The 16,373-nt window shown below is 40.0% G+C and overlaps 1 protein-coding gene across 1 annotated transcript in view; it reads right to left on the bottom strand.

Annotated features, from left to right (window-relative positions):
- Positions 1–16,373, bottom strand: part of LOC140243574 (uncharacterized) — an 82,249-nt gene that overhangs the window by 15,889 nt on the left and 49,987 nt on the right. Inside the window, exons 24-34 of the mRNA XM_072323240.1 lie at positions 15,862–15,885; positions 15,212–15,551; positions 13,984–14,082; positions 12,593–12,901; positions 9,658–10,899; positions 8,726–9,064; positions 7,302–7,397; positions 5,966–6,256; positions 5,025–5,251; positions 1,232–1,472; positions 480–839 (exon numbers count right to left, since the gene is read on the bottom strand). Coding sequence (XP_072179341.1) covers positions 480–839; positions 1,232–1,472; positions 5,025–5,251; positions 5,966–6,256; positions 7,302–7,397; positions 8,726–9,064; positions 9,658–10,899; positions 12,593–12,901; positions 13,984–14,082; positions 15,212–15,551; positions 15,862–15,885 — 3,568 coding nt within the window. The remainder of the gene's footprint in view (positions 1–479; positions 840–1,231; positions 1,473–5,024; positions 5,252–5,965; positions 6,257–7,301; positions 7,398–8,725; positions 9,065–9,657; positions 10,900–12,592; positions 12,902–13,983; positions 14,083–15,211; positions 15,552–15,861; positions 15,886–16,373) is intronic.

The following is a 16,373-nucleotide window of genomic DNA, read 5'->3' as shown; positions in this document are numbered from 1 at the left end:
TGAAGTTGGTAATTATGGAGATAGACATTCTCCCATCAAGCGCAAATGGTCTGTAAAGGCAGCAATATGGCTCAGTGAGCAGCATAACTGCCTTGATTCAGATGTCTCAGGTTCAAAGCTTGATTTCGAACCCTAGCAAGTCTTGCTGGGCAATGTTGCGCGTTATCATACCTTTCCCCTCTAGTAAGAGGTGAAACACTCTGTTCCTCGAATAGGACATAAAATAGAGGCCCGGTGTGTGACAGAGTCACACGCCATGTACAAGACAGATCCCGCTTCATTCATTCATTCATTGCAAAGAGCAGGGTACATATTCTACTGAATTGGTGCAACCTAGCTTAAACTACTCCAAATGTGTGCACTGTAGACACTCCTGCACGGTTGGTGCCATGTGGACCATTGGGCAGTATTCCAGGAGAAAAGGAAGCTTAATATTGCTATTTTTCTATTTTATACAGACCAGTCTGAATTATAAGTACCTGTTTCAAGCTCCATTGTCCCACTGGTTACAGTTACCATCGGTGTAGTCAGGTCAGTAGATGCGGGTATGTTGGTGGACCGTGGTGGAGGCGGTGGTGTTGATGGCGGTGGCGGCGGAGGTGTAGTCAAGTTGGAAGGGGGAGGTATTGTGGTGGACGGTGGAGGTGGTGGTGGTGTTGATGGTGGTGGCGGGGGTGGTGGACGTGTGGGAGTCTCAAATCCAGTTTCTTCGGTGACAATGCCTGTGGTGCCATTTTCAGTCTCCAAGTCATCAGGAGTCATCACATGAGTGATGGTGACAAATTCAGTTACAGTCTCTGTTTCTTCTTCATTAGAAAAGGACTGGGTTGTACTAGCCTCTGCCAAAGCGGGTAGAAGGAAAACCAACGAGGAATAGTGAAATAATTATGTTTATACAGAAATCAATTTGCACAAACACCATCTGAATTCATTTTAGTACTATCTTTTTCATGGGAAAGTCACAAACAGAAGAAGAGCGCAGCATACCTAGCAATGATTGTTTTACAATTAGGAGATACAAAATGTTCTGTAGACAAAGGCAGAAGGGCAACTTTGTCTGTGAGTGGAACAGGATCAATGTCTACAATCACAATAGGGTCTTGACATTATCATTTAGCTACCATTTTTTAATTTCAAATGGCATACTGCATTCTCTACAGAGGGAACCCTACTCTTGTGCCATTTCCCGAACATAACAAGCACCATTCTGAAACACATACAATTTAAGTACCTGTTACAAGCTCTGTTGTCTCACTGGTAAGAGCTACCATCGGTGTGGTCAGGTCGGTAGGTGCAGGTATTGTGGTTGACGGTGGTGGTGGTGGTGGGGTTGATGGTGGTGGTGGTGGCGGAGGCGTGGGAGTGGTCACAGGCTCCATAGTTGATGTGCCTGGTGGCATCGCCGTTGTAATACCACTGTCAGTCTCAAAATCAACTTCTTCGGTGACAATGTCGCCAACATCCGTCTCGGTCTCAAAGTCATCAGTGGTCATCACATCAGTGACAGCAGTGTTAGTCACAGTTTCTGTCTCGTCCTCCTCGGATAAGGACTCTGTGGAAGTTTGTCCTTCTGTTAGAATTTGATGGGATAGAAACATTAAACACAAAAGGTATGGAAAGCAAAGAATATTGTCATTACTCCCCTGTTCTGGTCTGTTTTAAATTCAGTGGCTTAATTTAAATCTTGCTAGCAAAATGAGTTCATCAATTTCAAGAAAAAAAAATGCTACTCATGATAACATTACATGGGATATACAATCACTGGGTATTTTCCTTTGGGCTTAGTCTCGACGGGGAATGTCAATACCAAAACAAAATAATGCATTACTAGTTTATTTCTTTATTCTTCGTTATATTGGAGCCAATACGTGAATTCGCAACATATATGTATGTGTGTGTTTATATATATATATATATATATATATATATATATATATATATATATATATATATATATATATATATATATATATATATATACACATTTAAGTATGCTGGGCAGTAAAATCCAGGATAGCAATGTCTCGGTCAAAAATGATGGCTGTGATGACACAATAGAAATTTGGGAAATTAGGTTGTATATAAAGTGATTTGCAGTATTTTTCCAGATATTGGTATCTGTGCAAATTGGAGTAGAAAGCATTCCAGCAGATATGCCTATTGGTGAAAAAAGTAGTGCAACATTTTAGCTATCAAGGGCAATTTTAAAGTTAACCCATTCCTTACAGGAACCTGGTATACCAGGTTCCCAAAATGTCAACAGGAGTGCCTTGCATTCGTGGCCTGAATTCAAGTTCATTTGTGTTATGCTGCCCAGAAAAATGGCTTTTAATAGAAAGATTAGAGTTTCTTCTATCGATGTCTGCTTTTTTTTCTGTATGAAAACTGTGTGTATTGCCGTATTATGTGCCTTTTCTCCTATTTAGTGTGCACTTGCATAGCTGTAAAACTCGAATAAAAGATGTACATGGCAATCAAGGTTGAGCTCAGTAGATATTTGATTTCGCTGACCCCATTCAGGTACATTTTTTGTGTATAATGAAATAGTTTGTGAGTCCATCAGCGCATGCTCCATTCATGGCCGATCTTATTTCCATTGTTCGATGGCACACGAAGTTGACCATGGATAGGGGGTATACCACATGTACCACTTGACTGTTTTCGAATAGGTGGACTACCAACATGTTCATTCTTTGTTACCTTACAAAAAGAATCTTGTTTGGGGGCATTGAAGGCACTTTGAGAACTACAGGAAGAATGGGTTAATGCAAGAATGTAGATACTGCCATCTTACCAGTAACAGCAGTGATTGTGGTGCCTCCCAATGATGTTGATGCTGTAACTGATGATGCCAGTGGTGTTGTTCGTCTTGGAGGTGGTGAGGAAGTTGTTGCATTTCGGGATATGTTTGCAGTTATGTATGGGGTGACAGTTGTTTGGTTATTCATAAATCCAGATGTAACATTTGGGGTCATACTAGTAGGTTCTGATGAAAAGTTGCCACTGGGTGTTGTCCTGTTTCCAGTCATGTATGGGGTGACAGTTGTTGTTTGGTTATTCATAAATCCAGATGTAACATTTGGGGTCATACTAGTAGGTTCTGATGAAAAGTTGCCACCGGGTGTTGTCCTGTTTCCAGTCATGTATGGGGTGACAGTTGTTGTTTGGTTATTCATAAATCCAGCTGTAACATTTGGGGTCATACTAGTAGGTTCTGATGAAAAGTTGCCACTAGGTGTTGTCCTGTTTCTGGCTATGTATGGGGTGACAGTTGTTTGGTTATTCATAAATCCAGTTGTAACATTTGGGGTCATACTAGTAGGTTCTGATGAAAAGTTGCCACTGGGTGTTGTCCTGTTTCCGGCTATGTATGGGGTGACAGTTGTTTGATTATTCATAAATCCAGTTGTAACATTTGGGGTCATACTAGTAGGTTCTGATGAAAAGTTGCCACTGGGTGTTGTCCTGTTTCCAGTCATGTATGGGGTGACAGTTGTTGTTTGGTTGTTCATAAATCCAGCTGTAACATTTGGGGTCATACTAGTAGGTTCTGATGAAAAGTTGCCACTGGGTGTTGTCCTGTTTCCAGTCATGTATGGGGTGACAGTTGTTGTTTGGTTATTCATAAATCCAGTTGTAACATTTGGGGTCATACTAGTAGGTTCTGATGAAAAGTTGCCACTGGGTGTTGTCCTGTTTCCGGCTATGTATGGGGTGACAGTTGTTTGATTATTCATAAATCCAGTTGTAACATTTGGGGTCATACTAGTAGGTTCTGATGAAAAGTTGCCACTGGGTGTTGTCCTGTTTCCAGTCATGTATGGGGTGACAGTTGTTGTTTGGTTGTTCATAAATCCAGCTGTAACATTTGGGGTCATACTAGTAGGTTCTGATGAAAAGTTGCCACTGGGTGTTGTCCTGTTTCCAGTCATGTATGGGGTGACAGTTGTTGTTTGGTTGTTCATAAATCCAGCTGTAACATTTGGGGTCATACTAGTAGGTTCTGATGAAAAGTTGCCACTGGGTGTTGTCCTGTTTCCAGTCATGTATGGGGTGACAGTTGTTGTTTGGTTATTCATAAATCCAGTTGTAACATTTGGGGTCATACTAGTAGGTTCTGATGAAAAGTTGCCACTGGGTGTTGTCCTGTTTCCGGCTATGTATGGGGTGACAGTTGTTTGATTATTCATAAATCCAGTTGTAACATTTGGGGTCATACTAGTAGGTTCTGATGAAAAGTTGCCACTGGGTGTTGTCCTGTTTCCAGTCATGTATGGGGTGACAGTTGTTGTTTGGTTGTTCATAAATCCAGCTGTAACATTTGGGGTCATACTAGTAGGTTCTGATGAAAAGTTGCCACTGGGTGTTGTCCTGTTTCCGGCTATGTATGGGGTGACAGTTGTTTGGTTATTCATAAATCCAGTTGTAACATTTGGGGTCATACTAGTAGGTTCTGATGAAAAGTTGCCACTGGTTGTAGTCCTGTTTCCAGCTATGTATGGGGTGACAGTTGTTTGGTTATTCATAAATCCAGATGTAACATTTGGGGTCATACTAGTAGGTTCTGATGAAAAGTTGCCACTGGGTGTTGTCCTGTTTCCAGTCATGTATGGGGTGACAGTTGTTGTTTGGTTATTCATAAATCCAGATGTAACATTTGGGGTCATACTAGTAGGTTCTGATGAAAAGTTGCCACTGGGTGTTGTCCTGTTTCCGGCTATGTATGGGGTGACAGTTGTTTGGTTATTCATAAATCCAGTTGTAACATTTGGGGTCATACTAGTAGGTTCTGATGAAAAGTTGCCACTGGTTGTAGTCCTGTTTCCGGCTATGTATGGGGTGACAGTTGTTTGGTTATTCATAAATCCAGTTGTAACATTTGGGGTCATACTAGTAGGTTCTGATGAAAAGTTGCCACTGGGTGTTGTCCTGTTTCCAGTCATGTATGGGGTGACAGTTGTTGTTTGGTTGTTCATAAATCCAGATGTAACATTTGGGGTCATACTAGTAGGTTCTGATGAAACATTGCCACTGGTTGTAGTCTTGTTGGTAGGTATATATGTTGTGGAAGAAGAAGTAACTGCCACAGTCTCTGTGGTGTCTGCTTCAGTAGTGGGTTGCACAGTGGTTGGCGGTGGGGTGTCTGAAGCAATCATTATCCAAGAAAACGGTGCACTGGCTGTGTATTGCCAGACAAGATTGGAGTCAGAACCTTGAACAACATCTCCACTTCCTCTTTGTTCCCATAAACCTGAAAAAGAAAGAGTTTAAGGTAATGATTTTATATATCAGTTGGTTGCTCTTTTTTATACTTATGCCTTAACAAGAAGATGAGATGGACAGGTCAGAGAGTTGGAGCCCTGTTAAAAGTACATCGGTGGTTGAATAAGGTAACCTGCACTTGTAAATTTCCCATCTTGTTATTTTGTGCAAAATTTTAAACACTAGAAAAACAAACCATTTTCCTTCTGCTGCCAGTGAATACATATATCACTTAATCTTAACATCAGGAAACACATTTTTCTTTCATCCTTCATATTAGAGGCTTCATCTCGAAATATATAGCAACAAATGGCATCAACTTTGTTATATTTACTTCCTCTTTTGATCTAATTTACATGTTCCACAATACTGTAAAAGTGGAAACGTTTGCACTTTTTTCTTTTTTTTTGTGCTCGGCCAAGTAAGATGAATTGTTTTTAATTCCGTGGAGTCAAGACAAAACATAGTGATACACAGAGCGAGCAAAGCTTTTCTCACTCATAATCCTATTGTAGACATGTTCCACAGAAGAATGTGTCATTATCTTATCATGATTTTGTTAATTTTCATATGATCAATTTCATTCATATTCTCATTGACCTCCCCTACCACAGTATGGAATATAAGGCAAGTCCATCTGTGAAAAGCAAATAAAAATTGTGATAGAACACAAAACACTGAAAAAGTTGCTAAGCTGACAGACCTGTATCTGGATTAAAGAAATATGCTGGGAGTCTGTCCCCCTCGACCACCGGAGCCACCTCGGAGATTGGCAGGGAGAAGTCGATGTCGTCGACCATGTCGATCTCTGTGAGGTTATCGTTTGTGAGCACAGAGAACTCCAGAGCAGAGATGGGGTAGACTCTCACTAATGTTCCATTCTCATTTTCATACAGGGCGGGAGGAAGGAAAGATGACGGGCCATCAATGGTTGCATAGCCAACGTAGCCTGCATTCTGCAAGGCCAGCTGCAGGGCTTGAAGCTGCACCACGGCTGTCCGACAAAATAGGAATTTTGAAATATCAAATGCATGTTGATACAAACAAGCATTGAATGATTTTGTTTTAACACGGATGACTCTACTGCTTCAAAGAATTCGAATCAGTACATCAATATGCAAGATTCATTCAGATGAATTTGATAGCCATATGGTGAAGGCAAATTTGGTACATTGAAGCTGTGCTTGCTTAGACCCACAAAAATCTTAGGAAAATCACTACGATAAAAGTTTGAAGAAGGTGTCTATATCTCAGACTAAGTACTGTTGACTGAGGAAATCTTGAAGGCCCTTTCAGTAACACATATTTTGTGAACAAGAAGAATGTGACTGAAAACATTTCAATGTCCATTCAGATACTTTGCTTACATTTTGTGCAAGCAAGCTCTATTCATTCTGCTGTTGTAAGCCTACTTGTTAAATGCAATTAAAAATAGAGAGTTTCACAGATTTTTATAATCTATCACATAGGACCATGGTAGATTCCTTCAAACAGGAATTTGCATTTCCAAATTTTACTTGAATTGCAAAGAATAAAAAAGTCCAAATTCCACTTGGGTTGCAAATAATTTGAAAATGATTATCAATAGCACCAAAACATCTTTTATCTTCATATACTTTATACGCCAAATATTTCGCGAGGTTTTTATTTTCGTGAATTTCGTGAGTCAGGTGCTATTCGCAAAATTAAAGACATGCGGAATAATGACTCTGATCCTGTTATGAATGTGACGCACACGTATACATTTCTCCGGTCAGTACAGTACTCCACGATCACAAATTTAACCACTCACAAAATCATCGGGAAGTCCCGATTTGCGAAAATTTAGACCCGCTAAATGTATGGCATATACAGTATACCATATAAAAAAAAAACTTATCAAAATGTTTGTGCAATATTAATGTAAAGACAGGTAGTTACGATCCAAAAGAAAAATGTATCAAATGAAAACAATTGCTAAAATTCTAGACAGCTATAATTATAACATTAATATTTGGAGAGATCAGACAGTGTCACTATGGGAAGATGAAGGCGCATACCACCATTTTCAGCTTCAAAGTTTGCGACGAAACCACCAGCCTCAATCACAATTGGCAGCTGCAGAACGGTCAACTCTATAAGCCTCAATTGAACATCTTTCACAGCATAGGGTACAAAAAAAAAAAAACACATTTTATTAGGTAAAAAGTGTGGAGAAACTTGATGAATGAGGTTATAAAAGCATAATATATATATATTGAAAAATCAGCATCAATTTTGTGCATCACCACACCCGAAAAAAGAAAGAAGATAACAAATTTATTAAGACACACTTCTTGAAGATTAAAAATTTGCATAGTTCCTGTTGTGCTTTCCACACAAGAGAGCACTGAAAATGCAGTCACTCTGAAGATGGTGTGAGACGCACACTCACTCACACTCACACACACACACACACAAAACAGAAAAGAGTAGGTATGCAAAGACCAAAGTCCATTTATTGATTCTGTTTCAGATGTATAATTATGAAAAGTAGAAAATTTTACATCAAAACAGATATACAACCTCCACTCCTTGTCTCCATTTATATATTTTGAACAACCTGATTTGCCTGTCATTGCACATTTTTATAAAGCCTATGAATTTGTTTCATCCTGACTTTTGATCAAACAATGACAGAATGCATTGCACAGGGACAAACTCATGTCATAATATATTAAAAAGAAAAGAAATGAATTCAAAAGGAGAGCCTATCCATGATCACTTTATACTCATTAGTAATGAACTAGAAATTGCTGAAGGTCATTAATACCCTTGCCTCACATACTGTACTTACAGCTACCTTTGACATGCCTTGCACAATTTTGAATCTCAAAGTTTGCCTTTAATAACTTATGTAACTCTAAGATATAATGGTAACAAGAAATAGTAATGTCTTGAAAACACAAACAAGGTATAAAAATAAATTGTCACCAGCACCACCATATGGAGGACATGAACAATAATCAAAGAAAACTGGGGAAATTGAGCCCTCCAAAAAATAAACAAACCAAGCATAACACACTGCCCCACATTGGCATAAGCTTCTAAAGCAGATGATAAGTTCTAGGGAGCTTTGTTCGCATATATGGCTGGTTCCTGGAATTACGCAATTGAAAGGTGTATCATAATCATAACTAACTCACTGATCATTATAAACTGTGCTTTTAAGATGATTCATCCAATCTATGAGAGATTAGTGCAACTCTGACACCACAGGTTACAAATTTCAAATGAATTAAAAAAAAATAATAATGTTTTGCGAAATTGAGGAAACACAAGGCTCATTCAACTCACAAAACCTACAACAAAATAGTGAAACAAAAACACTGCAAACTGCAGTGTATGAAACAAAACATAAAGGCAATAAAATGTTCATTGTTAGCTCTTCTATTGACAGAGGGGGGGGGGGGAGGTAGGGAGTGCAAACACCACATCAACTCACCAGTCGAGGCTCCCTGTTGCCACTGAAAACCATTAGGTGCAAATCCATACTTGGATGCAATTATGGCCAGGTATCCATCAGTTGAGATGGTCCTGTTGACTTCTATGGTGTTTGAGTATTGCCCAGTATTGTAGGAAGTGGCTTCTCCCTGGTCATCCACAACTCGAATGTCGGTGTCATTCAAGGGGGACCCCGAGGTGCGGAAGATCGAGATTGTGAGCTCAACATAAATGGTGGTAGGTTCTCGTTCCGTGGTGCTTGCGGGCATCGTCGAGACTTGTTGCTCGGTTACCCTTTGTGTGGTGACAGGTCCCATATAGGCAGTTGTTGATGGTATATCTGCAAACCAATATTGGAGTACAGGTTAGCAACAGGTTGGCAATATTGCAATATTGTTCGGGTAGGGGGGGGGGGGGTCATACTGCCCATGTGTGCAAATATTCTATCACCCTGTCAAGTTTGGTGACAAATTTGAGCATAAGTTTCAAGAAGATAAACATTTGAAATCGGCTGAAACTTTGTTCCCCCCCCCCTTTCAAGGCACAAATGGAGGCACAACATGATCCAACATAAACAAATTTGAAAATGAACTCACATTCAAACCTCTGGTTCCAGAAAGAAGATTTTTACAGATTCATCAATATGGGGGGGGGGGCATACTGCCAATTTGAACAAATTGAGATCTTATCAACCTTGGGATGCAAACTGCCAAGAGGAAGCTGAAAATGTGAACAGTTTACATGGTATGCAGGACACATGACTGACAAGGCACTCAGCATGCCGCATGATGAATGATCGCAATATAGACATTAAAGTGACTTTTGTGGCATATCAAATTGTTTGATATTTGGCTCAAGTGATGCATGAAAAATTACACTTTTATTTATTTATCTATTCATTTTTGCTTTCCAATTTGCTTTATGCTGAATTACCTGTCTCTGTGGGCACTGGAGTAGAAGTTAAGACAGTGGTAGCTCTGGTGTCATTGGTTACTCCTGTGGAAGATGGTGCAGGAGTAGGAGCATCCGAGGAAGTTGCTCCTTGTGATGTTGTGTTGGCTTGATGAGGTGATGTTGGTTGGAGAGTTGTGAAGGCAGTTGCTCTAGCCGTTGTTGGCTTTTCAGAGGAAGAGACAAGAGTACTGGAGGGTCTTGTCACATTTGATGTTACATTGACTATTTGTGATGATGTTGACAGGGGCGTAGTAACACTGGTGGCTCTTTGTGAAGTTGAAGTCTCTGCAGGAAGACCAGGAGTGTTGGAAGGAGTTGTCCCATCTGATGTTGGTGTAGAAGTTAAGGTAGTAGGGGCTATTGGTGAACTTGAGAATTCAGTTGACTGAGTGGAAGTTGAACTGTTTGCAGAACTTGCTGCTCTTGTTGTTGATTGGGAAGTCAAGGTAGTGGATGCTACGGCTGAAGATGAGAATTCAATTGATGAAGTGGAAGTTGAACTGTTGGTAGAAGTTGGTACTGTTGTTGCCGTTGTTGGTCTGGAAGTTAAGGTAGTAGATTGTACTGGTGAAGTTGAGAATTCAGTTGACAGAGTGGAAGTTGAACTGCTTGAAGAAGTTGCTGTTGTTGTTGTTGTCGTTGGTCTGGAAGTTGAGGTAGTGGATGCTATCGGTGAGGTTGAGAATTCAGCTGACGAAGTGGACGTTGAACTATAAGTAGAAATTGGTACTGCTGTTGTCGTTGTTGGTCTGGAAGTTAAGGTAGTAGATTGTACTGGTGAAGTTGAGAATTCAGTTGACAGAGTGGAAGTTGAACTGCTTGAAGAAGTTGCTGTTGTTGTTGTTGTTGGTCTGGAAGTTGAGGTAGTGGATGCTATCGGTGAGGTTGAGAATTCAGCTGACGAAGTGGACGTTGAACTATAAGTAGAAATTGGTACTGCTGTTGTCGTTGTTGGTCTGGAAGTTAAGGTAGTAGATGCTATTGAAGAAGTTGAGAATTCAGTTGACAGAGTGGAAGTCGAACTGTTTGCAGAAGTTGCTGCTCTTGTTGCCGAGTCTGGAAGCATTGTTGACGTTGCTGGGGATGTTGACAGGCTCACAACTGGTGAGAGATTCCCTGCTAATATCCATGATGTCAACTCAGTGGCAAAGTACTCCCAGAACAGAGTCGAGTTGTCATCTGGGAACACCACAGTCCCATATTGATTCTCTGTCCATAAACCTGGACATAAGGGGTAACAGAACACACAATTAGAGAACAAATATCAATAAACTTATGGACAAACACACCACAGAATGAATTTAGACTGATTCATGTCCTATCAGCATGAGGTGGTTGGAAATGAGACAGAAAAAAAATAGAATCATCTCAGACATGGCAGATCAGAAACAGATTGTTCCACAAAGATATGCATAATATGCAATAGTGTATGTACAATGTATGTTAGAGTGTGTGTGTGTGTATATGTGAATGTGTGTGAGTGGGTGAGCAGACATAATATATGAATTTACATAGTTTGGAGGTAAATTGGGCATGTATATTTACAAAAGTTATGCAATTCTGTATGTCTGATTCCACAATCAAATGACATTGTGCACAATAAATATAGGCTGAAAGAGACGTACCAATTTTCTGCTTTGAATATTGTAAAATTGTCTCATGAAGTCTCATGAATATTAACCCAAAAGTAGTTTGCCATACATATGAAATAAACACTGTACTTTCCGTGCCTTTTGATTTCAATTAAAGAAACTAAAGTTGACTGGTTTTTACTCATGTGTCTCTATTCCCAAGCAGAACATCCTTTGCCACTGGTGAGTAAACATGTTTCATTCTTGGGACTATTCTTCAATGGGCTAACTGATATGAACCTACTATGATTCACATTGGTTGACAAGTACGCAAATTATACATTTTGCAAAGAAGTGCCATCAAGTCTTGCCTCTCTACACCTCTACATCTACCGGTGTACATGTTTAATGTTCTGGAAGTGCATGGTGAAGGGTATTTGATGAAATATCGGATACAAAGATGAAATGCATGAACATTCCCTTAAATATTTTTCCTGAAACACAGGTAAATTGAATACGACTTTTGTTGAAAGCATCAGGTGTATGCAAATCATATGTGACCGTGCATCACAAAACAAACAAAAAGTCACACCCCTTGATTTTATGTAAGGACTCAAAACAGCTGAAATGGGTCAACTTAAAGAAGTCAATCTTGAGTTTTCCATATTTTCTGAAAGAGCTATTTTTCTTCTACATTATGCTTAAGTTTGGGATCATAACATGAATGGGAAAGTGTGTTTTCCGCAGTTTTTCTACAACCCCTTTTTGGGGGAGAGTAGAATGATCAGGTATGTTTTAGAAGCCCCTTTTAATTTCTTGAAATCCTTTACACACTCTTCACTTTCAAGTCTAATAACTTTTGAAAGGATAAGTCTACTGCTTCGAAAGTTGGCATTTATCATGCACAGAATGTGTTAATTGAAAATGCTTAATATCAGAATAATCTGATAATCCCTTCATTGTTGTTGCTCCAGTGGTTTACATCCTGTGCTTTGTCACTTTCATTGCACAGCTAGCACGGCTTGGTAAAGATAAAGCGCTTGAATAGACCCTGTACTTCAGAGCCTCTTTTCTCACTTTTCCAGAATGTGTGCTTTCTTTCTACTATTTAGATAGGTTAGGGGAGTCCATTTGAATTGAGTTATACATCACTTTCAAGCTTGGAGTCTGCTTTTTAAGAATCTGCCCTTAACTAAATATCCATGTCTGGCGAATTTTTGTTGGTTTTGTGGTGCAGGGTCACATATGAACAATCAAAGGGTGCATGCAATGCATGCATGACTTGACAGTGCCTCCATGGTAAGCATCTGATATCGTAATGGATAACTAGATTCAAGTCTTACCTGTGTTCTCATTGAAATGGAAGGAAGATATGAGATCCCCTTCCTTGTAGTTAGTGGTAGCAGGAAGAGGCAGTCGGATGGTCACATTTGTCAGACTGACAACCTGGTCGGCCATTTGGTTGGAAAGAGAAAATGCAATAGCCACAACAGGCTCAATAGCAATGAGGTCACTACCATTGCTAATCCCATCATACTCTTGCCTCAAAGTCACTGGCTGTGGCAGGAAGGGGGAAGCTCCGTCCGCTGTTAGGTAATAGGGTTGAACATCACCACGGGCCTGTACATCACCTGCTGAAAGTTGGATGGTTCCTGTGGAAGATAAAATTAATGCCATACATAATTAAATGTTTTAAGTGATAATGACAACTTGAAAAGTTGAGAAACTTTAGAAAATAGAGAATTAAGAGCCAATACTGATTTTCAAAAAATGTTTATGTTCTTCAAGAGGAGAATGTTGCTGCTCATGTAGTATCGCTGCGCCATGGGACATTTTATCTACGGAATTTATATTCAAATTTCTGTACATCCATCACATTCAACAAATTTGAGATATGACTTCAAGTGAAAATGTGAATGTTGACTGTTGCTATGATGAAGGTACTGTCTGATTACATGATATCATATAGTATTCTTTGATTGTAATGTAGACCAAGCTGTTGTTGTTGTTGTTGTTGTTGTTGTTCATTTTCCATCTGTGAAGATGGCTGGATAGCCCATATTCAGCTACACTAAGCTGGTCTTCCATGGGGTCCAGTTGGTTGTGGGGTGGGACCACTTCACCGGGTTAGACACCCTGCTCTTTATGATGAATGAATGAAGCGGGATCTTTTACGTGCATGAGCTGTGACTCTCTCATGCACGGGACCTCCATTTTATGTTCTATCCGAGGGACAGAGTGTTTTGCCTCTTGCTAGAGGGGACGGTATGTTTACACACAACATTGCTCAGTCCAGACTTGGGTTCGAACCCGGGCCGCGTGATCGTGAGGCAGACGCGCTACCGACTGAGCCAACTCACCGCCCATAAGCTACAGTATAGTTTAGAATAACAAATTTTTGAAAAGATCTTTGGGTTGCTTACTTCAACACAGTGCACTAACCTGACAAATTATTCAACACTTCAACACAAACATGTAGACACATATTCCAGAACGGTTTCCTACTGACCAACAAATAGAAGATCAGTATACTAGTAACTATCACATTTGTTTCTTTGTTTTTGTTTTTTTGCTACTGTAGGCCTACACAACATAAAGAACACATCTCATTCTCTCAAAACAAAATCACTTTTCTTTTTCTTTTCTTTTTCTAGCATAAACTGTTAAACCCTCTTTAAGCTGAAACACTTATAGAGCTATTACAAGATAGGCTCCTAATGAGCAAAGCCCATACCTCCATTTTGAGTCGATGCGACAGCAATATCTGCTCCATCATCACTTCTAGTAAACTGAAAGGAGCTGTTTACCAGTAAACCAAGCTGAAGAGTCTGATCTGCAAGAAAATAGTACAATATCACTCTTGCCACTGTCCTTTCTTCCACAGTGTACTATTTGTATAACAATATCTAAAGATTACAGCTTATGTTCTGCATGGTGGGGCTGGGACATTTTTAAACAGACATTGTGTCTAGACTCTAATCTAGAGTGATATTGATTATTGAGTTTGGCAACAAAATTGGAATGGACATTTATAAATCTGCTGAATACTCAGCTAGCACAGATTACAATCTTACATCCAGTCCATATCATACATTGAGGATCTGCGTAAAGATCAGTATCATCAGAGCAAAATTCTAGGTGGATTCAAACTGCACACATCATGTACAGTAGATGTTGCAGGGCACACATTGAATTAAAAAAAAGAAAAAAAAAATGTTGATTATAAGAGCCCCTAAGGTCTATTCATTTTTCAATTTCAAAAGAGAAAAAATGAAATGCATGTAACAAACTATATTCTGTAACGCCGTTAATTGTGTGACTTTTTCGATACAGATCAAATTGGATGATTTCAAGTGCAGCAACCAAGTAGGAGAGTGTGTGGCACTGACATGGAGTAACACATTAACCGTTAGTTTTAGAATTTTTACAATTTAAGAAGTTGAAATTCACACCGTTTGGGTGGAATATATTTGGGAAATTTTGATCAAATGAGAAAAACGGTATGTTTAGTTGTTTATCTGGTTTAAGTCCCTGCGGGGGGGGGGGGGGGGGGGGGGATCTGTCCTTGTTTTGTGATGTGACTCATTGTGAGTGTTTTCGCTAAAAGGGGGGGGGGGTAATTCTCCACCCCCTTACTCAACTGGCATGGTATAGGATCTAAAGGTAGAAAGATCTTACAAAAAAAAAAAAAAAAGTTAGGGCCCTATATATAAACATGGTGGGTCAAGAATTAATAAACACCCTAGTCCCTAGCGTTAGAACAGTCTATATACCCCGGCGCGGGGCGCTGTTGCGGTTACAAACACCCCTGAATGCATCTGACCAGACTCTGAGTCTTGTTTGCGACTTTCGCCTTTAGCCTAGGGCTAGGCCTACTATTTATGAATTACTGTCAGTATTGAGTGCACAATTGGAATTGACCTGTCTAATTTCAGCACACTAACAGTTAGCTTTCGCCTTACTTGTTGGGTCCCCGAGTTCCCACTGGAATCCATTCGAAGCATAGCCCGTCTTGGTGACGACAATTCCAAGACGGCCATTTTCTGGTGATCGAACAGCCACATTTACCGTCCCGCTAACCGTATCCGTGGAGTGCACGAAACTCTCGTTAGCACGAACAACTCGTACCGAAGCGTTCCCAACAGCTTCCCCCGAAGCATCCCGGATGATGAGTTGGAGGTAAACTGTGTCTCCATCAGTTGCAAGTGTTGACGCCGCGGTTGTGGTGGGCAGAGTTGATACGTTGCAAGTCGATCCAGTCCAATATTCGAAGCAAATACAATCCCAGACGTTTGTACAGAACTGTGGATAATTGATAAAATATAGGTGTAATGTTAGAACGCTCAAACGTATAAGAGATTGGATTTAGCACAAGTAGATTTCTAGTAAATGTCCACACGAACAGCAAACAACATCTAGCACTATCGTTTTGAATAGATCGATATCAAAGTCGTCTTGATCGATATATCGATATCGATCAACAGAGCTCTGCGCACATGCGCATTGATGGCAATGGTAATTGGAGCCCTAAACTTCTGCCCAATCACGGCGCTTCATGATTCTCGGGCTTATACTACGGATTATTTCTTCTTTCTCAAGAAACAGCACTCACCTGGTTCCTGGCTATCTTGAAATTCTAACAGATGAAAACAACAGTCTGCACTTAGGGGCTTAATGTCTGGAGATCCAACAGATAAACACTATTATGGAGCTCAATACATGTAACTGTCCCGAGAATAGAGTTTATGAATAAACACTGAACAAGATAAAGAAAATCACACTGAACAATCCGATTAGAGTATAAAGATTAAAAGCAAATGTGTCTTGAATGCGGATGCTATCCATCTAGAAGTTATTCGGAAGCTCACCCAAACGACATCTTGTGTGATCATAAAAAGCAGCTGATTATAAAGTCAAGAACATGAAAGCAGCTGATTACATAGGATCTGTGGCTTTTCACACAGGCTGGATTTTATGTTAGCGTGACGAAAAGTTGCACTGTCGCCATTTTGCTGGTTCGAACTGTTTTTCTTGTTTGATAAACAAATCATGCCTTGAACATCGACTAGGGATGAAGATGGGCCGCAAGAGAGAGAAAGATATTACGAGGGTCAGACAGACAGA

This window comes from Diadema setosum, chromosome 20 (genome assembly GCF_964275005.1).
Source record: "Diadema setosum chromosome 20, eeDiaSeto1, whole genome shotgun sequence".
Classification (NCBI taxonomy): domain Eukaryota; kingdom Metazoa; phylum Echinodermata; class Echinoidea; order Diadematoida; family Diadematidae; genus Diadema; species Diadema setosum.
This window is presented reverse-complemented; position numbering and strand designations above follow the sequence as displayed.